The sequence below is a fragment of the Lepidochelys kempii genome, chromosome 17, assembly GCF_965140265.1.
Source record: "Lepidochelys kempii isolate rLepKem1 chromosome 17, rLepKem1.hap2, whole genome shotgun sequence".
NCBI lineage: Eukaryota > Metazoa > Chordata > Testudines > Cheloniidae > Lepidochelys > Lepidochelys kempii.
The window spans coordinates 16628345-16653875 of record NC_133272.1 but is presented as its reverse complement, the minus strand read 5'-3'; the positions used below and the strand labels follow the sequence as shown (position 1 = coordinate 16653875).

At 45.3% G+C, this 25531-nt stretch overlaps 1 protein-coding gene across 2 annotated transcripts in view; it reads left to right on the top strand.

Annotated features, from left to right (window-relative positions):
• Positions 1–369: 369 nt before the first annotated feature.
• The window catches only part of CLIP2 (CAP-Gly domain containing linker protein 2), a 122302-nt gene continuing 97140 nt past the window's right edge, over positions 370–25531 (top strand). For both annotated transcript variants that reach the window (XM_073315254.1, XM_073315253.1), the window contains exons 1-2: positions 370–778; positions 24867–25090. In XM_073315254.1, coding sequence (XP_073171355.1) covers positions 24979–25090 — 112 coding nt within the window. In that variant the 5' untranslated portion in view covers positions 370–778; positions 24867–24978. The remainder of the gene's footprint in view (positions 779–24866; positions 25091–25531) is intronic.

Here is a 25531-nt window from a genome sequence, read left to right as displayed (position 1 = left end):
TAGTTGGGGAAACTGAGCACCGGAGAAGTGATTTGCCCAAGGCCCCTCAGTGCACCGGTAGCCAAGCTAAGAATAGAATCCTTACCCAGGTCTTCTGATTCCCAGTGCTGTATCTTGGCCTCTATCCCTCGTTCCCTTAAAAACACATAGGGCACTTTAAACAAAGCCCTCATTGAAATTGCCCTGTGGAGACTCCCTCCTCAGCTGCCTGCAAGCATTGTATGGGGATCTACATTTTCCAGCCTCCCGCTTGCTTTTGTGGCTGGGCTCAGGCCTGGGAAACGGGGAGATTAAGGTTTGTGTGCAGCTCTGACAAAAACAGCTGGAATGCCCCTCCCTCCCCTGCTCCTTCCCCTTTTGTTCCAAGCAGGCGGGGAAGGGGGATTCGCAGAGCCCGGCGTTAGAGGCACATTGACTGAGCCTCTTCAGCAAGAGCAATCACCTTGCTAGGCAGCCGAGCCAGCCCCCGTGACTGCAGTGCCTGTTCCCCTCCCCATGGCCTGCTAGGGGGAGGGAGGAGACTCCTCTGGACAGTCCCTGGGCTCGCCTGGCAGCAGCATCCTCCAGCTCTGGCTGCATCGCTGTCGTCAATTCCCTCCTGCTCCGGTTTCTCTCCCTCGCCTGCCTGCTTGGATGCAGCTAGTGTTAGCCTGAGGGAGTGGCAGGCTGTATTCCAGAGGGCTGTAGCCTCCGGCTAGGGCTGGGGACAAGAGGGGCGTGCAAACCGCCTGGAGGGCTCCTCCACAGCCCCCCTGCAAGCTGGATGCTAAGGAAGAAGGTAAGAAGGGCCTGGGTTGAGGGAGGGTGGAGAACACTGCAACAAACGAGATGCGGGGGGCTCATCATGCAAGCCCATGCTGCTCTAGGAATTATTTGGGGGGCAGTTCTCTGGCCTGTGTTATCCAGGGGCTCAGACCAGATGACCACAATGGACCTTCTGGCCTTGGAATCTATGAATTTTGAGCCAGCAACAAAGAAGGGGTGGGGGAATGAATGAAGCTGGTGCGGCTCCCTGTTGGAAAATGCCAGGGGTGGTGTGGGGGTGGGACGCTGAAGTCTGGCATTGCATCTCCTTTCTACAGGATTGTTCATGGCAAAGCATTGTCCTTGGGCTGGGGAAAGAAAAGGGCATAGTCCTTATGGTAGGCTGGGTTTTGTGCTAGGGATGCTGCTGCCTGCAGCAGTCCCTTTTGGCTTGGCAGCAATTAAACGTGGAAGGCTGTGTGGCGGGGAGAGACTGTTAGACGAGATTTTTGTTTTGAGATGTGCACTCCATCCCTAGCCCCCTCTCTCCCTGGAACACACCCACCTGAACACAGTCAACACTGCAATCCTGGCTTGGTTTGGATTGTAACCTCCACGCATGGGTGTAGGTTTGACAGGAAGGATACACACATGCTCATTGAATGGCATCCTCTCCTTAATTCCAAGCAGAGGGAACAAATGGGGACCTGAAACCAGAGAGATGGGAAGGACATTGGCCGTTGTCATCTACTGCTTAACTCAGATCAAGTTCTGGTTTCAAACAGGAACTGGGTTTTCCTTTTGTGTGCTGGCTGTTTGATTGCGTGGCACTCTTTGGCTGCTGGGCTGGGCATTCCTGCTGATTTCTGGTTGTCTCATCATTTAGAGGTTGGCATTGACGTGCTATAGGATCTGTTTTCTTCTTGTCTGTAGCTGGGAAATGCCATTCTAAACAAGGGCAGACTGGAACGTATTGTTCATATTTCTGTAGTGCTGCAGGAGTATGTGGTACTTAGGCTAAATAATACAGCATAAAGACCAGGTCCCTGCCCCTTGCAGCTTCCATTCCAAACATAGGAAGGGGCGAGCGGTGCATCTGGACAGGCCCCATAAACATGAGCGAGCCAAAGGTAGAGGCGCCCACCCGTTATCTTTAGGTATCTAGGCAGGCTGGTCAGAGATGTGTTTGGAAATGGCTTGAAGACAAAGCACTATGTCAGTGCTAAGCGCTGTTTGCTGGTCTGCTGATTGTCTGTCCCGCAGGCCTGTGAACCCCAGCTCAGAAATTATTCCTGCTGGGATGAGTGTCAAGTTTCATCAGCCCAGCCTGCATTGTGGGAAAGGAGGGGTTTCTTGGGGATGACTTGCATTTTAAGGGGTTTTTAGATTTGCGGTACCTGTCTTAGCTTTTGCTCTCTTTGCTGCTAAGCGACATTCCTCTATCCAGCTGCGCTCATGAAGAGCCCCTTCTAATCAGCACGCTTCAGCCTGGCCCTGGTATTGCTGGGGAGGAGCTGCCTGCCCTGGTCTTAAACTTGGGTTCATTATTGGGCAGTTTAAAACAATCGCTGCCTGCTGTTAAGATGCTTGAATGTAATCCATTTCTATGGGCCGGGTCCAGCGAGGAGCAGGTCTGCAGTCAGACTGCCATGCTCTCCCCAACCAATGTCACTGGCCCTGCCAGAAATCACTAAGAGTGCAGAACTTCAAACAAGCAGTGCGGAGACAAGCCACAGGTTAAAATGTGAGCAAAAGCCATTATAAGAATGTCAATGATGCGTTGTGTGAAAGGTTGAGTTATGATCTTAAAAGGCTGAGGGCTGATGTTTCGGAACTAGTGTAAACCTGCCTATTCAAAGGGACACTGTTGTGATCAAAATCACGGCCTGGATTATCTGCTGAGGCCAAGATTCAATTGTGGCTCCCTTATATTCTGCTCAGCTCTGTGCTGTCTCTGGGCTGGGGGGCTGTACTAACCCAGTGGCGCTCAAGCTTTCCAGACTATTGTACCCCTTTTAGGAGTCTGATTTATCTTGCCTATCCCCAAATTTCACCTCACTTAAAAACTACTTGCTTACAAAATCAGAGATAAAAATACAGAAGTGTCACAGCTCACTATTACTGAAAATTGCTGACTTTCTCCTTTTTACCATATAATTATAAAATAAATCAATTGGAACATAAATATTGTACTTACATTGTCAGTGGATACTACATAGAGCAGTACAAACTAGTCATTGTCTGTATGACATTTTAGTTTGTACTGATTTCGCTAGTGCTTTATGTAGCCTGTTGTAAAACTAGGCAAATATTTAGATGAGTTGATGTACTCCCTTGAACACCTCTGCATACCCCCAGGAGCACACGTACCTCTGGTTGAGAACCACTATTCTAACCTATGCCGCCTGGCAGTGGTCCTCTGTGGACTACTTACATATTAAAGCAATGTGTGAGCCCAGGCAGAGAGAGCTAGGCTAGAACATGGCTTGTTCTTGTTCACCTAGTTGTTAGAACTTGGTTTGGCCTCATTCACAATGGTCAGATAAAAAGTATTTATGTAAACCCTCTATGATCTGATTTGTTTCAAAGGTGCTGACCACCCAGAGCTCCTGTTGAAGTCAGTGGCGGTTCCTGGTAGGGAGAGAGAGATAAATGGACTCATGCACTTTTTTTACTGCTTTATGAGTTTTATAAAGATGGCCTGTGAGTCTGTGGCTTTTATTTCTTCTCCTGACCCCCGCACTTGTTTTTTACATTAGAAACTCAGGTCTTGTTTGTCCTAGAGGACTCTGTGGTTGACAGTAGTACTGTAGCTCCCAAAGACACCAGCCAGGATTGGGGCCCCATTGTACCAGGTAGCACTACACAAACTCAGAAGAGATAGTCCCTGCTTAGACAGTGAAATGATGAGATTGCATGATTCGAGAGAGTGAAAGCTGAGCTGTTGGGTGAGGAAGGGAATTCAAGTTAGACAAAACTTTGTGTGTTAATGCCTATGTAGCTTCATTCATTAACTAACATTTTGAAGAAAAGATGTCTTGGAAGCTTTCAGCTCCTGTATCGTTTCAGGTTTCAGAGTAGCAGCCGTGTCAGTCTGTATTCGCAAAAAGAAAAGGAGTACTTGTGGCACCTTAGAGACTAACCAGTTTATTTGAGCATAAGCTTTTGTGAGCTACAGCTCAGCTGTAGCTCAAGAAAGCTTATGCTCAAATAAATTGGTAAGTCTCTAAGGTGCCACAAGTACTCCTTTTCTTTTTGTATCGTTTCAGTTGAGGTGTGAGAACTCACAATACACATGGTCTGAGACAAGTCGTAGTTCTTCTAGCAAAACGAGAGAAGACTAGAGTTGACATTTCTAGTATTTGTAAGGTTAAAAAAGAACAAGCATGGGAAAAAACCTCTTTGAGGCCTTCTTTATACATTATAAACAAAGACTCAAGCCCACTTTTAAATAGAAAACTTTGTGGGTCACTGTTAGTGTGGGCCTATGATATAAAAACCTAGCTCCTTCTTCACCAACACATCTGCTCCCTATTTGTGTTCAGAACTGTCTCTGCTAACTTTAGTGACAAAAGTAATTTTTTATTACTGTTTACTCCTCTTAGCCCTGCAGAGCCAACACAGTTTAGAGAGAGTGGTCTGGATTCTATTCTAACTCCCTCATCATCTCCAGGATTGCTAACTGCTTTATTACCGTAATTCCCCAACAATGCCTGGAGACTGGGGCCACGTTATGCTAATCACTGCACAAATTAATAGTGAGAGATGCTATCCCAGAGATCTCTATGGTCTAATTGGATAAGACTGGCAAAGGGTGGGTGAAACAGAAATTAAGTGATTTGCCCAAGATTGCACAAGAAGTCTGCAGCAGATCCAGGAATTGAACCCAGACCTCCTGAGTCCTATATTAGTGCCTTAGCCACAGAATCATCCTTTCTCTCCTAACATGCATTTCTGTTGCAGAATATTTATTGCTGACAGTGATGCCTGAGCTGTAAAAAAACAAAAACAACAAAAAAAAAACCATTTCAGCTCTCAGATCATTGGTTGATTCTCCAGAGCTAGCAGTTGGGGAAAAAACATCTTTTTACTTGTAAACTGAACATGGGTGGTAGTAGATTAAGAAACAAACACAGAACTCTACCATGTACAGAGTCCGTTTCAACAGCGCAGACACACTTTTAACACAGTTACACCTGCTCCTTAGATGGGGGCCTCATGCAGTTTCTTTATATTTTGCTGGAATGATAAAACTACCCAGGTCAATTTCACTTAGTTTATGGTCCTTTTCAGCTTCTGGTTTTCATGTTCTAGCACAGTGCTTCCCTCAGTGGAGAGATGACTTCATTCCACATGACTCTTGGAGTCACACTTTATACCAGCACTCATCTCTCGTTTTGTCTTTAAAAAATAGTTTTTTGTTTTTGTTAAAAAGCCAATAAAAATTACAACACTTTTGCATCAGCCCTATTGCCTTGGAACAAGTCCTAAAGGAACAATATTTTTATTAGCTACTTTCTAAAAGGAAAAACAAAATCTGATCCAGAAAATAGCCAGAGTTGGCTCAGTTACAGCAGAAGTGAAAGGAACACATTTAAATAAATGCAACCAAGGATTGTCAAATTGCAATCGTGTGGCTTAACATTGTTAACTCCAGCTTGATGACTTCAAATACTATATCAGTTTGGGTGGGTGGAGACTGTCTGGGCTCACAACTTAGAGTGCTTCTCTATGGATGTTTTATTATTTCTATTACAGTAGTAATTAAGTCTCTTGTGCAGTTAGCTGCTGTAAAATAATAAATAATTAAAATCATAAAAGAGGCGTGAAGTGAAGTGACTTGCTCAAAGTTATGTAGCAGAGCCAGGAATAAAACTCAGCTCTCCTGGGTCCCACTCGAGTGCCCTATCCCCTGGACCCAGGCTGCCTCCCAGGAAGGAATGACCCATATTAAGGCACAAAAGAGATGTGAGACATTGACATGGCTTAAATTTGTTACTTTATTTTGGGAGAACTATCTGAACTCCGGCACTGATTCTCACAGTGGCCTAGAACAAGTCACTTAACCTGTGTACCTCAGTTTTCCCATCTGAAAAATGGACTTATTTATCCATTACTCAAACAGAGTAAGATTTTTTTTCAAAAGCATCCAAAAGAATTAGGGCACCTAACTTCCATTGACTCTTAAAGGTAGCGTGAGGTAGCGTGACCTTATGAGGCAGAGCACAAGACGGGGATTCAGGATTCCAGTGTTCTATTTTCACCTCTGCCACTGGTCTGTTGGGTGACCTTGTGGCAGTCAGTGCCCCTCTCTGTGCCTCAGTTTTCCCATCTGTAAAGGAGGATAATGATAGTTCCTTTATAAAGCACTTATGACCTATGGACAAAAAGTGCTCTAGAAGAGTTAAATGGTATTGCAGCTCCATCAGGCACATTTGAAACTCACACCCATAGTACCTTTAAATGCATAATACACATAAAACCATATTACCTGACCCCAAGACCTTAGTCTAAATTAATAATAATAATTATTTATTGTATTAACATTTCACAGTGTTGCAGGGAAGGCTTCGTTAAACATTTGTATTGTACCTGGATTACAGTAAGAAGCTATGTACATGTTACTTGGGGTTTCCCTTTGATTTTTTTTTTCCAGTCTGTTTAAATTCATTTTAGCTCATCAGCCCCTTCATGCCACTTCCTACCCGTGCCAGGGTTGATGGGCAAGTGTAACTTCCCTCCCAATACAGCCCCTGTAAAACCAACAGGCCCAAACGTTGCCCCAGGTTTTGGCACAATTACTGACAATGCCTTTCTCTGGGCAATCTGCTTTTTCTGCTGACCCCCTTGTTTGTTGCATCAGGTTCTGAAGACTTTTGTGTTCGCCAATTAGTGTTGGAAAGTTTTCAATAATTCTTTGAGCCTGGCAGGCGCGAAAAGCAGCTGCCTCTAGAAACAACCCAGACTTTCCCATCATTTGGGAGTGCTCCCATTTCCATTCATGACTTGTGAGCGTGTCTCCTGGATGGTGAAGTGCTTCTGAATGTGTAAGTACCCCAGAAAAGGAGGCCTCTATTGGAACAGTTTACGAGGCAATTGTGTCATGGAAAATGTACTGAACAGATTTTTCTTCAGCTTCGTTTTGAATATCGAGTATTTTGTGTTTGTAAAACACTGGTTTAATGCATGTGGTCACATCTCTGCATAGATGCTGCCCCGAGACTATAGTCTGCTTCTTAGTTACATAGCTTCTGTTTATCTCTACTATAGCAGTTCAATAGAGCTTCCACTTAGCTTAGTTCTATCACTTCTGTTTAGTGTATAGCTAACAGAATTACTGCTCCAGCTTGGTGGGTAGGGTCGGTCAGTGTGGGACATTGAACAAGTCACTTCACCTCCCTGGGCCTCAGTTTGCCCTTGGATAAAATAAGGACATCCTTGACTAGAACTAGGATATTTTACTTAGCGGCCATCACAGCAGTCCCGCCTTGAATGGAGATTTACTGGGGGAAAACATGGCAGAAATAAAATGGTGTCTCAACCCGTGTGTCACAAGGAAAATTTCTGTCCTTCCTTTCTTCCCTGCCTTGACTTCTGCTAATGCACGTTTGCTCAGTCCCTGGCTATCCTCTCCTTTGTGACCGGAGCCTCACACTAAGCGTGGCACCAAATCTAACGTTGCTTTTTTGAAGTGCTGCGGCACTTGTGGTGTGGTTTGAAGCATCATGGGGAACCAGTGCAAAGGGTTCTGGGGTGAAACCAAATACAACCATTTAAAAGTGGATGAATGGTGAGGATTGTGAGTTAAAACCGCTATACTTGGGTAGTTTCCAAGGTGGATAAAAATCAATGATTTTTTAAAAAAAATCAATAAAATCAGATTTTTTTAATTGAATTTTTTTAATAAAATGCTTTTTGAGGAAAAAACCTATTTCAAGATAGATACATTATAGCTCAAAGATATCTCATCATGGAATAGGGATTATAAATTCTAATTCTATAGTGTGGGACAATATATTCATGTAATGTTTAAGAAAAGTTTTGTAAATGAGTTCTAATAGTTCATGGATTAGGGACCCAATTTTATGGAGTTCCAGGGGCTCCTGTATAGATTTAAGTTAATCTTTCTCTCTGCCCAATGGGACTCAGTGCTCAGGCTAGAAGGTACCATCCGAGATGCTTAGTTTTGCAGTTCTCAAACTGTGGATTTGTGTATCCAGAGATAACATGCTTGTTAACAGCAAAAATGTTTTTAAATAAATAAATAATATCTAGTGGTGAGAAATAACAGACCTCAACCCTATTGTCCCTCTGCAAATTTGTGTACACAGAGTCAATCCTTTACCTCTCTCTAAAAGTGCAAAGTTTCAAAAAGTTCAATGAATAGAAGATTATTGGGGGAGGAGTAGATCTGGACAAGGAGAAGAAGTCTGGAGATAAATGTAGGAAGGGAGGGTCAGGCAGCAGAAACAAAAGTGAAACTGTTTGAGCAGCATATTCCAGAAGTCTTGAGGTCTTTCTGAGTGTAGCCTTCGTTGTTTTGAGATCTACCATACCATTCTCTCACTAGAAGGGAAAACCTATAATGGCAGCAGGCTGTAAAATATACCTATCTTGGGAATAAGAACCATTCAAGAAATGTATGTTTGCTGATGATGTTTTAAAGCAAGTCACACCAGTGAACTGGTGGAAGTCACTTGAGCACTTGGATTCAGATTGTTGAAGTGATAATCTCACTTTTAAGAGCAGTAGCTTCTTCTGTTGGTGTAGAAAGAATATTTTCTTTCTTTGGACTAATTCATTCCAAAAAGAGAAATCGTTTGGGACCTGAAAAAGCAGGAAAGCTTGTTTTTCTTTTCCAGATTATGAACAAACAGGAAAATGAAGGTGAAGACGACTGAGTTAGCTGCAGAAGCCAATATTTAAAGTTTCTCATGTTGACCTGGCTGACGTAGTCTATTTTAATTTTTGTTTTTTGTTTTTAAAATATTTCATTTAACTATTTTAGTTAAAAACAAACAAAAACAAACCTGATTTAAAAAAAAACTTGAACGTTTAAATACATTAAAAAAATTCATATGCTTGTTTTGTTCAAATATTATATGTTTGCTGTTGAAGAAAAAAATCCAGAATACTTAACGTTGTTGTTTTAGTTAAGTAAAACAATTTAAATGTCTGTCTGGTGATGTTCTCCTCCTAATCCAGCAGGGCAAGAAAATCCTCCAAATATTAATGATTAACCTGTTGAATTGGAGATAGTTCACCTCCCAGTGACTTCATAAATATCTGCTTCAATTACCTTTGGTAAATGAAATAACCAAACAATCATTCATTTTCTGATATAGTTGTAAAACTAACTGAAAAGTTTTTAAAATAAATCACTTAAAAATGTACAGTGTGTACCTTCTAAAAATGAAACTTACATCTATTTCTGAGTTGTGAAAAACATGTATTAAGGTTATAACAACCAACAAGAATGTACTTATATATATAAAAACCATGATTAAATCGAGTCTTCCTGACTAGTGATTTAAATCGTGATTTAAATGCATTTGATTTAAATCAAATCCCTCCTGGTAGTTCCTTTGCGTTTGTTTTTTATTTATTTTAGGGAAAATACTGATCTTTGGCACTGAGAATCTCTGTATCTAGACGAGAAAAGCAGGTGGTTCCATATTTGGAGCAGGGCATGGAAATATTATAGGTCATACAAATACATGTGATGCACCAGTTAATACATCATCTGGTTAAAGTGGCAAAGTCATTAAGCTATTGGAACTAGAATGAATATAGATGAATAGCACTATCCTATGTGACCAGAACGGCCTCTTCATGGGACTGCCCGTTAATCAGCTATCTGTCAGCCAAACTTGTACTGAACATCGTGCTCAGCCTTGGGAAAGTCTATGCGTAAGTTCAACAGGACAGCACAGAATATTATGGAATTTTTTTCCAGGTTTCGTTGGGATCTGCGCAAAAGCTTTTTGAACTTGCTAAATTCTGTTCTATAGGAGAAGCCTTCTGTAAAGGCATCCCCATAAATGGTGCTTGAGATTTTTAGTCTTGAGGCCTTTGAAGCATCAGCAAGCACAACTTTCCCCTATGAAAATGAAACTTCATACGTGATGTGACAAAGTTCCTCCTCTACCTTGGTGGGTCTTGCGCTTATTGGCGGATTTGCTCGCCTTGGAGCTTCATGGCAGCCCTTAGTTTGGCCGTTTTCGTGAACCCACAGTCCAATATATGAATGCTTTCCAATAGCGCAGTGGCTTGTAGAAACCGTAAGATTAGAAGTATGATTAAAACCAGGCTGTGCGGCAAAGCTGCTCTTGCAAAAGAATCCTGTGCTGGTGAAAGATGCCGGATTGATAGCCCTGTCCTGGGATGTGTACACCCCATGCAGTGCAAGCCTCCCCCCATCCCACCCAGCCAGCTGTATCTGAGCCCTGATGCAAAGAGAGCGGAGCGAGGGAGTAGTTCACTTTCCTTGCCTACTTTGCTATCCAACTGCCGTGCAGAACAGTGATTTCTGCACTGTGGATACCCATCTGCTCGGAACTAGCCTGTGACCTCTACCTTGTGTTGCATAAGCCTCTGCGCACCCATCTGATGAGACTGTTGTGGCTCTGTTGCATTAGCACCTAGAGGCCCCACTCTGCTTGAGGCTTCTTTATGGCAGTCACTGTACAAATGCAGAGCAAAGTCAGCCCGTGCCCCAAGAGCTTACAATCTAAAAGTCAAATGGTAAGAGGTGGGTGGAACAAAGAAGCTGGCAGGAGGGAGGGCAGTGTAACAATGATGGTATGATTACATGTTAGTTGTAATAAGTCACTTCGTAGCAGTAATTGAAACTTGCCAGCTGCTGACTTGGGCAGGATTTGAACTGGTGACTTGTAGGGGGAATGCCCTTCTTCCATCTCCAAGCCCCTGAGTCATCCGGAGCTTTTCTTCCGAAGAGGCCTTTGTTCTGGTGCTCCGTAGGCTTAAGCAGGAAACTATATGTGACTAATGCACACTGGCCAAAAAACAAACATTGTTTAAGTTCCTGGCCGCCTTGTTTCCACCGCTATGGGTGGTGGGAATTACATAAATGAGTCTGTGTTAACTGTGGTCTGGGGAAATCACAGAACTCGTCTAGAGACTCCAGAGAGAGCAGCAGTCGGAGAAGCATGAACCATGGTGGGTGGGTCAGCTTTTTGTGTGGGAAACTTAATGTGCTCTGGTGAATCAGCAAAGAGGAGGAGGGGTTCTGGGAACTGGTCTCAGTCAGTGCCGAGCTGCCCCAAGAATAGTGACGGACAGAGAGCAGAATGACTGCAATAGAACAAGAGCAGTGACAGGGCCTCCTCTGTGGCTTAAGGCTCAGTAATAATAGATACTTCACTCTTCCATAGCACCTTCAATCTGGTGATCTCAAACCACATAACTATCCGTGAACTAAGCCTCATGTCATTTTCCCCCCCATGAGACTGGTACTCTTATTTTCACTCTTCATCTGGCACAGAAAGCCGAAGTTACTGGCTCAAGTGAAAGTAGAACCCAATAGTCCTTACTGCCAATACATTCTTCAGCCACAAGACCCATGCTCTAGGGCAGGGGGTCTCAAACTGTTTTCCCTGAAGCCGACCTGTGCAGCTGCTAATAGGCACCCACTGTTAACCCTTCTTGAGGAAAATTATTAATTTTAAGGATTAGAACATATAAACCATAATACTGTAAATAATGTCCATGCTTCCTTTTCATTTTAATGTAAACCAGTTGTAACGAGAGAAATCCCTGGCAACAGGCACTCAAAGCAATACTTCAGGATCTTTGAAACCCAACAGTTTGACTTGACTGGAGAAGGCAGTGACTCCGGTGAACCACTGGGGCCTGCCTCAGCGCACGTTAGAGCTGCAGCCCACAGTTTGGGAACCCCCTGGTCTAGCGTTTCCTCTCCCTAGAGCTCTGGGTTCAACCCTTGCATTAGGTCAGCTCTTTGCTTTTGGGGGTCAGGCAGTGAGTCAAGTTAGTTGTTTCCTTACATTGCTTGTGTTAAGGCCACTTGAAGAGCTTGCCTCCATGGGAGAATGCCCGTGTGTTAACTGATCTGATTTAGCATTCAGCGTTGGGTCACCAGATAGCAAATGTGAAAAATTGGGACACTTTTTTTTTTTGGCAAGGGGAGTGGGGGTGGGGGTTGGGTATCATTGCGTATATAAGACAGACATGCTCAGAATTATGTCTCAGCCGGTCACTGTTCCTCTAATGGGATTCCTGTAACAAATGTGGCACCTACAGCATACACGGTGGTCTGGTGTGAAGATTCACTCCACGGCTAACCAGGATGGTCCTTGTCTATCATGCTTAGGTCACGCTGTGTCCGCTAGAACGCAATGGCCTTTCCCTGGAGAGACAAGGCATAGGAGGTTAAAAATACATCAGTAATTGGTTCAAGTGCTTTCAAAAGACTCTCTGGAATTCAGTGCAGTGAGGGATTCTGAGCACAGTAAAGGTGCCTAGTTTCTACCCAGTGGCCTGGCAATTTGTCAAGTGAAAACTTGATCCTTTGGGAGCCACAGGAAATGGAAAAAGTCTGATGCTCCTTTGTGGTGAGGAGAGTTCAAAATGCTGCCATCCAAACTGTTCTGCTTTGATAGTATGATACATGTAGACATAGGGGCAAGATTGGCTCACCTTACTTATGTGAGTAATCCCCTTGACTTCAGTGGAACTACTCCCAGGTTTCGACCCACACAAGGGTGAATTTACCAGAGGTATGCAAGGGAGAGTAGGTGAGGCAGGTTACACTTGCTCCCCTTTCTCTCCATACACATCCAACTTAATTCCTTAAACTTCTCTTAGAAACAAGAGCCTGTTGGCACTTTGCTGTTCAGTCTCCATCTTGAAGTTGGATGCATCAAACCTTTCAGCAGTAAGACTTTCAATCCTACCTTTAATATAAACCCACTGGGCTAAATACTTCCTTGTCTTGCACCTGCCTGTGGGGTATCAAGTGGGTCAGAATGTAGCCTGCTGTTTTAAGGTGAATCTTTGCTGCCCCCGGGTAAACAGAAGTGTATTTCCCCCCCCCCCAAACTTTCTGAATTCAATACCGTATGTTGCACCTGCCTTTCGGTTCCTCTCTGCAAAGTGGGACAGTGCGTGGGTAGAAAAAAAGACCTTAGTCTTGTTTTCATTTCATAATCAAAACCAAGGGCAGAGGTTAGACTACTAACCATGACCAAATCAAGCCACATGCATAAACCCAAGGTGTGACGAATAACTGAGTGAGTACGAGCACCAACTTTAATGCAGTGTTAAATGAAGCAGTCAAAAGCCAGGACATTCCCCAAGTGATGGTTTCTGTTGGAGGATATACTCCACCATGCGGTACATCTGGTGTATGTTAGGGCATGTATTTAATTACAGAAAGAGTCAGATCTAAAAAGGTATGCCATGTTTGGTAAGTTGCAGAGCTGTATGATGGACTGTATTTATCATACCTCTTTAACTGCCTCCCTGGGACTTTACCCACTATTCTGTCTCCTACACGACTCTTTCTAAATAGGGCTGGGTGATAATTGGTAAGTATTTTCCATCAAAAATTTGTAAAGAAACAATTCCCCCCCCCCTTTTTTTTCCAATGAAAAACTTGGGCTTGACCATTGAAGTCTATGGAAATCTTTCCATTGATTTCAGTAGTCACTGGATCAAGCCTAAGATGTCCCACACTGATTAAACCAGTAGGACATGCCTTGCCTGCCTGCCATGGTTGTACCATTGCTCCTATCCCCCCACATGGATGCATGGCAGGACCCATGGCATCTCTGGGAGCTTTCAGTCCCTTTGCCATGTGGCCTGTTGGTGCAAAATCCCAGCCCCACTCCACAGACAAGAACCCCACTCCATCCATGGGAGGATACCAAGGAGTTGGAGGTCATGCAGTTTCCAGGCCCTTCCCTTGAATTTTTCCCATTGATGGGGGATGGTTTGGGCCTTCTACTAGCACAGAGTCATTTGTGTTGTTTACATTACTGATATCTAAGGGGCTGATCCTTCAGTTTTCAATAAGCATGTTGCCAGCATGGGGAGTACGCATCCCTGTTGACTGCCATAGAGATTTTGAATCTGTTAACTGAAGGCCCAGGCTCATAATTATTCCCCAGTTGGTTGATGATGAGGTGTCTGAGTCTCCTTAGCCTGTGTTTTTTCTACTTTGGTTTAGTTTCTGTATTGTGGGTATTTTTATTACACCGTATTAGGCAATAGTCTCAGATTCTTCCTTTGATAGTGTTTTCTTATGTCTCTGTGGCTTATTGAATGCCTAGACAGCACAGTGATTAGTGCAATATAAATGCATAGACTGATTATTTAATAAAAAAAACAACAAAAAATTAAGATACATCTAGGATTTCCTATTGCACTATGCACTAATTATTAGAAAACCTGGATAAAGAAGAGATTAAAGTCAGACATATTAAGAGATGAACATCTTCCATGCATGTGGCGAGAGCAGTGTGAGGGCAACAAATCATTATGACCATATCAAGAAACTTTTGACTCCTCACCAGGGAAAGAGAGAAGTTTATGTTTGCCAGATAACTACTGTGTAGTCCAGTGAACACTCCATGGTGCCCTTCCCTTAAAAACTTGATTATAGCACAGAGCCACTCTTTTCTCTCAGCTATTTATCACAGAAAATATTTTCTTGGTGAGTGATTCTGGCCTTCTTAATTAAGAAGGAATATCTTTTCTTCCCCCTTCCATCATGCATTGATTAAATTTGAGGATTTAATCCTAATCTAACTGGTGCTTTAGAAATAGTTATTTTATCTCTGACAAGCGGTCAGAAACTTTATTAGAGAAGCAAAAAGGTGAATGCATGACCACGTTGGATCAGATGGAACAATTTATGGAATTAAATCTGCAGCAAGATAAAACTGCTCTCTGTTTTCAGCATCTGCTTTTTTCTTTGGTATCGGCAAAGCCGCAATTTGGCTTTATCAAATCATCCTCTTTATTTTGACTGGCTTCATTTCCTGTCCCTCACGAAGGCCTGGACAGTTTGAGCCTTGCCTTCAGAATTACTTTACTCTCGAGGCAAATCCTGCTCTTTGGTACGTATGGCGAGTTTGGATATTCTGAACTTTGCAGGATTCCTATGGCAACAAAGACAATTCCCTGCATGTAGGGAGAGTGAGTTTTTTTGTTTTGTTTTTTAAACTCTGTGCTGTGATGAACTGAGGGCAGAATTTTTCCCTCTGTTGGCCTATACTCTGTGGGTGGGTGGCAAGATGTGTTTGTGCACCATAACTGGGAGCCACACGTTCTTATTATAAGGCCTGTGCTGTTTCACGCCACGCTTGTAGTGACTCTCATTCACTGTGTTGCATCAGCATAAGACTTTGGGGCAGGGCAAGGATTTAATCCATGCTGCCTTTGGAAGTCCATGCAAATTTTGCCATTGACTTAATCGAGTCAGGATATTATGTTCTATTTTGTATACATATTCCATGCTCATCACCTTAGTATCCGAGCACCTTCCAGTCATGCATTAAGGAACATGGCTGACATCCGTTACATGTTTGTTCTCTCATCTTCTCCCCAGGAGGAGAAGAATGTGCAGTGGGATGTCTTGGGTTTATAATATAAATGTTGCTGTGTGCTTATGTTAAAAAAGGCAAGGACAAAGAAATGCACCTTACACTTGGAGAGGAAACTGATGAGGTTTCTAAAGGTCCTTAGTTCTTAGGGGATTCTGTTCTATAAGATTTCACCTCAGGTCTTTGCATTCCTCTGAAGCATCTGGCACACGTCTGGGAGCTGTGTAAAGAACATCCGTGGGAGATTTGTACTAGGTTTAAAGACAACATAGTATATGACTTAACTTTTTTATAAAATGAATGATATACTAGTAACTTGTTTAGTTGCTTTATTAGCGAAAAGTAGAGCTGGTCAAAAAAGGGCAGAAAAATTAGCAAAAAACTTCAAAATTTCAAAAAATATTGGAGTAATTTTCATTCCTCATGGTTGTTAAAAGGAACCATTTTTTTCACTTTGAATTTTTGTCATTAACACTTTCATAGATATATGATTTTCAAAAAAAATGTTGGTTTCCTTCCCCCCACCCTCCTTTTTCCTCACCCCTTTTCCTGGTTACCTAAGGAGGCTGTGGAATCACCATCATTGGAGATTTTTAAGAGCAGTTTGAACAAACACCTGTCAGAGACTTCAGGCGTACTTGGCCCTGCCTTAGCGCAGGGGGCGGGACTAGCTGATCTCTTGAGGGCCCTTCCAGCCCTACATTTCTGTGATTCTATGAAAAAAATTCTGTTTATGAAGATAAATGTAATTTTTCACCCCAAAATTGTTTAAAACATTTCAACCAACTTAAGTCACATGTTTTAAAAAAATTAAGATTCCCCTTCCCACCCCAATAAGATTTTAGTTTAAGGGAACAGTAGAATAAAAATTACTTAGTTGTCACTGATACATTCTTTTTTAAAAAAAAAAAAAAAAAAAGTCAAGTCCTATCAGTGGTACATGATAGAGTAATAGCAGAATTAGCAATAAATAACATCGCTCATATAGGTCATTAATTCTGCAGAACACATTTAATAAGTGGTGTGACCGAGAGCCTCATAAATCTCTGGCTTTCCCTAGCAGTGAGAGCTGGTCAAAGTTAGGGTGTCTGTGTGTAGAGCTCTCCTACGTCTGGGCAGTCCAAGCCCTAAATATTTACGTCCATTTTTTCCATCCTTTTGAGACATCCCAAACACATTCAGTCCACAGGCATTATTCAGTTAGATTTAAAGTAAGAAGGAAACCTACCTAAATCTTCAGGTGCCCTACGAGTATTAATACCATAAAGTCCCAGCAGCATTACGTCCTCATTCCAGCAGGAACTCAGCCATCTAGCTATCTAAAGAGATGCCTTTTCATCCCTCCTTCATTATAGGAAGTATACCCTTAGCCCTCTCCAAAAACTGCATCAAACAGAGCTCTTTTGTAGCACGCCTGGAAGATTACCAAATTCAGCTTATTTCCAACCAAGTGGGGGAACAGCTTTCAGAAATGGAAAAGATGACTGGGAGCAAGGAGCCTGTCCCTCTGGAAACATAAGGGGAGAACTTTCAAAAGCACCTAGGTAACTTAGGATCCTAAGTCCCATTAATTTGCACTGAGACTTAGTTATTCCCCCCTCCCAATACTCCTTGCAGTATTGGATGCCACACTGGAACTTAACATAGCTTATTTCCATCCTTTTGGGAATAAGTGCTTCAGTTCAGATGTTTGCTTTGTGATTTCCCCCTCCCCCCCTTTGGCTGAGAGACTGCGACCCACACATGTGCACAAAGAATCTTGCTTGTCTTGGTAGGGTCTCTCCCAAGAACCCATTAGCACATCAATCGGGAAGCAAGGTAGCTTGCTGTGTTGTTAATGCCAGGTGCACTCCTAGCTGCAGAGGAGAGCACACCACCAAGTAATGAAACAGGTTCGCTCACGTGATTCTTTCATCCCCCATAATCCTCTTCAATACAGAGCCAATATTTTAGTTGTAAACTTTTCCTTTATTCCTCCTCTTCAAGCTAATTGAAAGCCCATGGAGCTTGTCTGCAGCTGCTGTGACGTTTTTGTATCCCTTGTGGCTCTTCTGGGTCTTACATGTATATTTTAAGGAATGGGATCTTCAGTAAATGACTCGATATTAAAGTAGTCCTGCACTACCACCAACCCATGGACTGGAGCCACAAGGGGTTAGTCCTCCTACCACTGGGGTCACCCCACCCAGTCACACCTCTCAATTCAGTCCCCTTCCATCTGCAATGGTTTAGCAAAACAAAGTTTAATTTTTTTTTTGCGTCACTTCAAAAAATTACATGGGAAAGGTTTTTTATTTTACTTTTCCTCTGTATTGCTGTAAACTTGCTGCAAGGGGATTGGGCTAGTGCCTGAGAACTAGAAAGTGAAACAGACTGACTGTTTTCAAAGGCCAAGCTGAACCAAGTGCAAAATGCAGAGGGCAAAAATCAGAGATGGTGTTGATCAGAGATGACGCATGGGGCAGGGAGGGTTATGCAGGGTCATGTCTCCCCCCCCCCCCTCCCCGATTTCTGCCAGGATTTATCTGCTTTGCCCTGAACCCCGCTGCATCCCACAAAACCTTTAAATTGTGCCCCCTTCTCCCCCCACCAACTATCAACGGTTACACATAGTTTCTGGTGTTGATAACTCTTGATTTCATTTAAAGTCTAGCAATATTTGGTGTTTTACTTAACATGACTCCAGGAGCTGGAGTTTTATTAAGTGAGAATCTCAGCTTTCTTTTTAAAAACATGTGTAAGGGGATTTTAAATTGGGGAATGTCCTGCAACACGTTGTTCACCCAGATGATCTGCCAGCATTTGGAATTTTATTTATCTTTTAGCCATAGTATATATGGAATATATCGCACAAGCACAAAATGAATTTGCTATTACTGGGTCCGGAGTCAACGTTACTTCTTTAGCAAAGCAGCTGTGAACAGAGGAGAGAGAGAGAGAGTGTGTGTGTGTGTGTTTTGCTTCACAAGCTGCCTCTTTATTGTTAAAAGTGCCAGAGCCTTTGAGCATAATTCAGATGTGTTGCTGCAAGGTCACGCAAGCCCTAAAAATGAATGAGAGGCTATTTACCCCCTTGCCTTTCCCCTTAGAGGGCCGCATTCCCCGTACATTGTACTTGTGTGTGGAAAGCTGGCATATTACACTTATTCCAACAGCACGAGCAATTGGGTTTCTAAAGGTTGTTCTAGCTGGGAAGAGCTTAAAATGAGAGCAAGGATCTGACCCTGCAAATGGTTACTTATACAAGCAGTCCCATTTGAAGTTGTGGTTACTCCCATGAGTCAGTATTTTATAATGTCTGTTTTAGACCACTTCTCAAACAGCACATTGTATTCCTAGGCAGCATGTTGCATGGCAGGGATTGGTCTCTTTTCTTGTCAATACTGCTGAGATGGTAACTTTGGCTACTTTTTCTTTACCTATATTTGCTTTCGGGCCCTGATCCTGCAAACGTGGGCATGCATGGCCATAAGATTTAAAAATCAGGCTACTTTTGTTTAGTTGCTTAAAGGTGGATTTAGGACTCTAAATAGTAGGCGTTCACACTTATAAATTTTGCCTTTACGTTTTATGGAACGTATCACCAGTGCTTTGGAGAGTATTTTATTTCCAAATGCCACGTGCATCTGTGACAGTTGCTTGCAAGCCGAGATCTGTATTCTGTGGCTGACCCTGTCTCACACTGATGAGCTGAACCAAAACCTGAGATTGGAATATCCCATTGATTTGAAGGGGGGTGGGGTGGGAGGACAGGTTGAATTCAGGATCTGAATTTTGCACCTTGTGCTTCCCTTCAATGGGATACCAAGCTGGGGCGGCGTTGGATATGGAGGGCAGGGCTCCACGCTTATTGGGGAGAGCAGAGTGGCTCACCAGCAGGGGATCCTGCAGCAGGACTCTGCCAACAAAGCTGACAAAGGCTTCTGCATCTCAGCCCTTTTATTTGTTCTGTCACTCCTGCTTTCCCTCTCTCGTTTGCTCACCACTCTTAAACAAACGCTTCCTGTAACAGGAGTTCAGAGTAATAGCAAATCCATCATTGCATCCTCCTTTACGCATGCTGCTTTGATGATTAACTAGGGTTCTTCTGAAGCAATTCTGTCCGGGGTTATGTACTCGGGTGCGTTGCTTTTATAGAAAGCTGTTTTCTGAGCCTGTGTCTGCACTTAGCTGGCGGCTGTTTCCCTTTTTTCTATGCCTGCGAGTGTGCTGAGGTAACGCAGATTCATCTTCTCCTCTCTGGCTCTAAAGAGAGAATATAAAATTTCTGCTGTCAGAAAAGGACTTTCATGTCGTGCATTCCTGGGATGTTTTTTCTTGGCTGTGGGAACACACAGAGCCATTGATTTTAGTCGGAAGGGACTGGGGAAGAATTTAGTTGAGATTTAGAAAATCCCTGTAGTCTGCATCATCTCAGAAGAGGAAAAATGAGAGCAGAAGAATCCAAGCTGGCAGGCCCAACGTCTCCCCAAAGGGAGGCTGGGGTTTTAAGATGGAGTCAGTCTCCTTCATTTTCATGGGGTTGCGTTGAAAGGCGAAGCGCTGTAACCCGAGCAAATGCGACCGCGTGTGGGAAGGGGAAAAGGAATAGGAATATGGGAGGCATTTCCAGTGAGCGGCAGATCTTCAGGGGCTCAGTGCCCATAATCAAAGACAGATTTTCAAAAGAGCTCCATTCCCACGTAGGCGCCTCCAGAAAGACCAGATTTTCAAAAGTGCTCAGCACTCAGCAAACTCCCATTGTGACCCTCCTGGCCAGATTCTTAAGAGCTGATCATGTTGATGTCTTGAAAATTAGGTGGACTTATTTTGGTGCTTTAATGGGAGAGGAGCTCTGTTGAGAATCTGGCCCCCATTGTGGGGGCTGAACATTTTCCGAAAAATCTGGGCCATGATGTATTGCGTGTGGAACACTGGTTCAGCTCTTGAGCTCATCCTCACTGCCCCTCTACCCATTCTAATGGCTCATGTTAAGTGTGGAAGCCGTGTGCAGGCTAACATTTGTTGGTCAGAATGAAAACCATGAATTTCCTTGGTATTCGTTTGCTTGTGAGCATTGATTGAGTGTTTTGAAAGTAAAATCCTCCCAAAATGCTTTTGCACAGAGGTTTCTGCCAGAAGTGCTTGAGTGATCATTTTGAAACCCTTTGGTTTCCCTTCTCCGGTTTTTGTTTTGTTTTTTAAAAATAGTTAGTCCCAGCAGGGAGTAGAAACAATATAATGTGACTCATGTGGCCAGTTGCACCCCAGGAACACTGAATAGTTGAAGATTTAGTTGACGCACATAGTTAGTGGAAAAACGCATAGGCCGCAATATGCTTGCGCGGTATTCTCACCATTCCGAATAATGAACGAATGCATCCAAGTCTGTTCACAGATAATCTGCAAAACAGATGAGCAGGCTGAACTCATTGAATAAATGATAAAGTTCCTATAATTAGCTTGGCTGTAACTGCAAAGCCCTGAATTATGAGACTTCCTCTGCTCTGAGGCTGATAAACTGTGAGGCTTCTTTCTTCAGTCTTACATTATTGTTAAATCTCTCCCTTCACCTACCCACCCTGTGAACCTGGGTCATGAGAATGGATTTAAACAGCATTTCTGCTACAATTCATAACGTAAAGGCCTCCCAAATGCAACAGCAATTCAAGCAGATGAAAAATAAGACCAGGGTGGAGTGGGGTGCAGGAGAGAATGGGTATAACGAGGGTAACAGCATTAATAAAGGAAGCATTTAGGCTGAATATGACAGTGAGGACTGTTAGAATGTGGCATGGTCTTCCAAGAGAAGTGCTGGAAGCCCCACTTGAAACTAGATTGGATAAAATAATAGGAGGAAAAATACCATGAGAATAATCCTGCACTGCCTTTGGAGGATGAACTAGATGACCTAATAGGACTCTCCCAGCTCTAAATTCTATGACTCAACCCTCTCCTCTTTCTTTTCCCTGCGGTCCAGATGCCCACAGTCCCCTCTGCAGAGAAATTTCAAGTCTGGATTGCATGGATGGCAAATACCCAAAGCTGGGCTTAGGTTTGGAATCTGTACTGGACTCTTACTCGCAAGGTTCTTTCCCCCTCTCAGGATCTCTCTACTTTTCACTAAGCAGGGTTAAAAATCAGGTGGTCCAGTTCCAAAAAGCCACCAGTCTAATTCTTAGCAGCAGCAACACCTGCTCTTTGCTGTTTAAAATGCTGAAAGACTGTGTCCCTCAGCCTCTCTCTGGGGACATCTACACTGCAGTCGGAGGTGGGATCACAGCTCAGGTGGGCATATCTGCTCTGGCTTTAATCTAGTTTGTTCAGTTAAAATAGCAGGGAAGATGCAGTGGCCCATGTTTCAATGCAGGGGCAGGCCCATCCGGAACCCTGGCCACCGGCTCACACGGCTCACCTGTCCCCGAGCTGCAGTCACACCTCCGATTGCAGGGAGAGGCGGGCGGAGAAGTTTGTCGCTTTCCCCCGTTCTGTCGATGAGCCGATCCGAGATTTGTGGCTCTTGCTGCGATCTTGCTCATTGTCACAGTCCGGGTACAAGTCAACATTTTTCAGAAGTGGTTTCAGATTTTGGGTATCCCCAATCCTCTTGTCCTGATAGCCTTTTCCAAGGCGAGGAGTACTCTGGGCTCCCATGGACTGCAATGGGGAGAGGATTTCACCCAAGGAAGCTTGGGAGTCTGATGGGGGTGTGCAGGTCCCCAAAGCCCTGCCACACTGACGTCAATGAGAGCTTTGCTGTTGACTTTTATGGGACCAAAATTTCACCTCTGGTGTTTTTTTCCCCCCCACCACTATGAATTCCCTCCTTTCTTGGTTCCCTAAGCTGATGTCATGTGGACATCTTCCTTGCTGAAACTTACTCTGAGCGTCTTGTGTATTTATAAGCACTCAGGACTAAAAAGCCTTGGAATTCTCCTTGTTTTTGTGTTTTCCCCTCCCCTGTGCCCTTCTTCTCTATGTCCACTTGCTGCAGCCTCTGGAGTGTTGCCCGTATTCTCCCTCTTGTTGACCCAGCTTGTGTTGGCAGATTTCGGGGTGGAGGGCTGACACCAGATGAGTTACTTGACCAGTGCCTTAGAGTGACTCAGTGTCAGAGCCAGGGCTAGACCTCAGAAGGTCATTGTTCCCAGTCTTGTGATAAATCCATGAGCTCCAGCTGCCTCTTTACATTGTGCTTCTCCTCACGTCCTGACAGTGCTGGTATCCTTTTAGTATAGTGCTTCTGGAGCTCTGCAGTAATGCGTTTGCTTAGTACTAAGTGAGAAAAAATTTCCGTGCCTTCCTTGCCAGCAGCCAGGGTTCTAGCCTGTTTCTGATGACGTCCACAGCAAAACTTCTGTTGTGGAGCAGGATTGGCTATCGACAGATTAATTCTGAATGGTTAAGATTCAGACAAGATATGGGTAATTTTAGGGAGCTTTTTCGAAACCTGCTTTGGGATATTTGGACCAATGCCCTAGTATGTTAGAATAGCATCCAGGGCCCCCCTGTGCAAGGTGCTGTACATATGCAGGGTGCGAGTCAGAGCTTGACTTGAAGAACTTCCAGTCTAAATAGACGAGGCAGACAAAGGATGTTTTCTCATCCCCATTTCACATATACAGAACTGAGGCACAGAGAGATTGGCTTGCCCGAGGTCACACAGGGAGTGTGCTTGAGATGGGACACCGCATGGAGTGGACTGGCACTCTGAGGTGGTACAGAGAACCCCCTTTCTTAAGTGCCTGGTTGGTGTCCCTCACTCATGCTTAGGGTTAAATTGGTCACCAGATTTGGGAGGAATTTCCCCCCCAGGTCAAACTGGGGTTTTCCTCACCTACCTCTGCAGCATGGGGCATGGATGCCTCCTAGGATCATCTGGGCATATCTCACCTGATCACTTCCCTGTCATCGCAGGGGCCTCGGCATGGGTGGTACACAGCAGGTTTGGCTCCTGAGGGCTGAAAGGCATTTAACAAGTCGTTGTGTTCAGCGTAGGGGTATTGGGGTGACATGTCACGGCCTGTGATATGCGGGAGCTCAGGTGAGATCAGGGGTTCTCAGCCTTTTACTTGCTGAGGACCCCCCTCAATAGGCTCTAAAAATGCCAGGGCCCGGTAGAGGGTGAGGGGCTCCGGGCCGGGGGGCCCTTGGGCATAGGCATAGTTTTATTTCTATTTTGGGGGGTGCAAGGACTGGCAGGGCTTGAGCCAGCTCCGCATAGCGGGGTCCAGGGAGGGAGCGCCGCCTCCCCCCCCGACTCACTCAGGAGGCCACCCACCCTGTCTGGGCTGTGGGGGGACGCAACCAAAACTATAACTCAAAGGGGGGGGACTCAGTTCAAAAAGTTTGAAAACTGCTCAAGGTGCAGGGAGGGGGTAGCTAGGGGCTGTGTGTGGGCAGGGGGGTAGCTCGGGGCGCAGGGAACGGGTAGCTACGGGCTGTGTGTGGGCAGGGGGGTAGCTCGGGGCGCAGGGAGGGGGTAGCTAGGGGCTGTGTGTGGCCAGGGGGTAGCTCGGGGCGCAGGGAGGGGGTAGCTAGGGGCTGTGTGTGGCCAGGGGGTAGCTCGGGGCGCAGGGAGGGGGTAGCTAGGGGCTGTGTGTGGGCAGGGGGGTAGCTCGGGGCGCAGGGAGGGGGTAGCTAGGGGCTGTGTGTGGGCAGGGGGGTAGCTCGGGGCGCAGGGAGGGGGTAGCTAGGGGCTGTGTGTGGCCAGGGGGTAGCTCGGGGCGCAGGGAGGGGGTAGCTAGGGGCTGTGTGTGGCCAGGGGGGTAGCTCGGGGCACAGGGAACGGGTAGCTAGGGGCTGTGTGTGGGCAGGGGGGTAGCTCAGGGCGCAGGGAGGGGGTAGCTAGGGGCTGTGTGTGGCCAGGGGGGTAGCTCGGGGCACAGGGAACGGGTAGCTAGGGGCTGTGTGTGGGCAGGGGGGTAGCTCAGGGCGCAGGGAGGGGGTAGCTAGGGGCTGTGTGTGGCCAGGGGGGCAGCTCGGGGCGCAGGGAGGGGGTAGCTAGGGGCTGTGTGTGGGCAGGGGGGTAGCTCGGGGCGCAGGGAGGGGGTAGCTAGGGGCTGTGTGTAGCCAGGGGGTAGCTAGGGGCTGTGTGTGGGCAGCTTGGGGTGCAGGGAGAGGGTGTCTAGGGGCTGTGTAGAGGCAGGCGGGGCTCCCAGTGCAGCTCCCAGCTTCAGTAGTGGCGGGGGCAGGTGCTGGGGCTCCCAGCTTCAGCCCCATGTTGCTCCCAGCTGTGGGGCAGGAGGGCACCGGCTTCAGCCCCATGCCACTCCTGGCTTCAGCACTGGGGCTCGGGGCACCGGGTTTCAGCCATGAAGCTCCGTGGACCCTCTGAAAGGGCTCGCGGACTCCCAGGAGGCAGCGGACCCCCATTTGAGAACCGCTGGACTAGATGATCTAATGGTCCTTTCTGACTTTAAATGCTGTGAATCTGAATGTGTGACGGTGGTGGGAAATGAGCTCAGATCTCCTGGGTCCCAGTCTAGTGCCTTAACCACAAGACCATCTTTGCACTCTGAACTGAGTCCGACTTCTTTGTGCTCTTCTTTTCTCCAGGTCTGTGACGATGGAAGAAGGGGTCCATCATCTAGAAGCCTGACTGGGTGACAGTAGGAAAACCCTCCAAGAGACGGGCAGCTACTAGCTTGAGATACAGAGCGAGACAAACATGCTGAAGCCAAGTGGACTTAAAATCCCCGGCAGGGCAGGGAAACACTCCAGCCCTGTGGGACGGACTTCGGGGACAGCTGCAGCTGCAGCCACTACTGGCTCAAAGGAAGGTGAGACCTGGATTCATCTAGGGCCTGGCCCAAAGCCGACTGAAGTTACCTGGTGAAAAATGCCTTAAGTCTGGGTTCTCCTGGTTTTGAAATCCTCTGTGCTTGTTCTTCGTGTTGGCATAAACAGGCTCATGAGGGCTACTAGGCAAAGCAAGTATATTGGAATGAGAGAGTTGTCCCCCTCTAGAGGCGGATCTACAGAGTTGATAGGGACCTGCTGTTTCTACTTGCTTTAAAGGTTCTGCTTTAGCTTAAGACGTGAGATGTTTGGAGCTGAAGGAACCGGGTTGTAGTCCCAGCTCTGCGTGCATGTGTACCTGTGTGACTGATCTAGTAACTGCATCTGTCTGCAGCACATGGAATCATGGAGTATCAGGGTTGGAAGAGACCTCAGGAGGTCATTGAGTCCCACCCCCTGCTCAAAGCAGGACCAATCCCCAA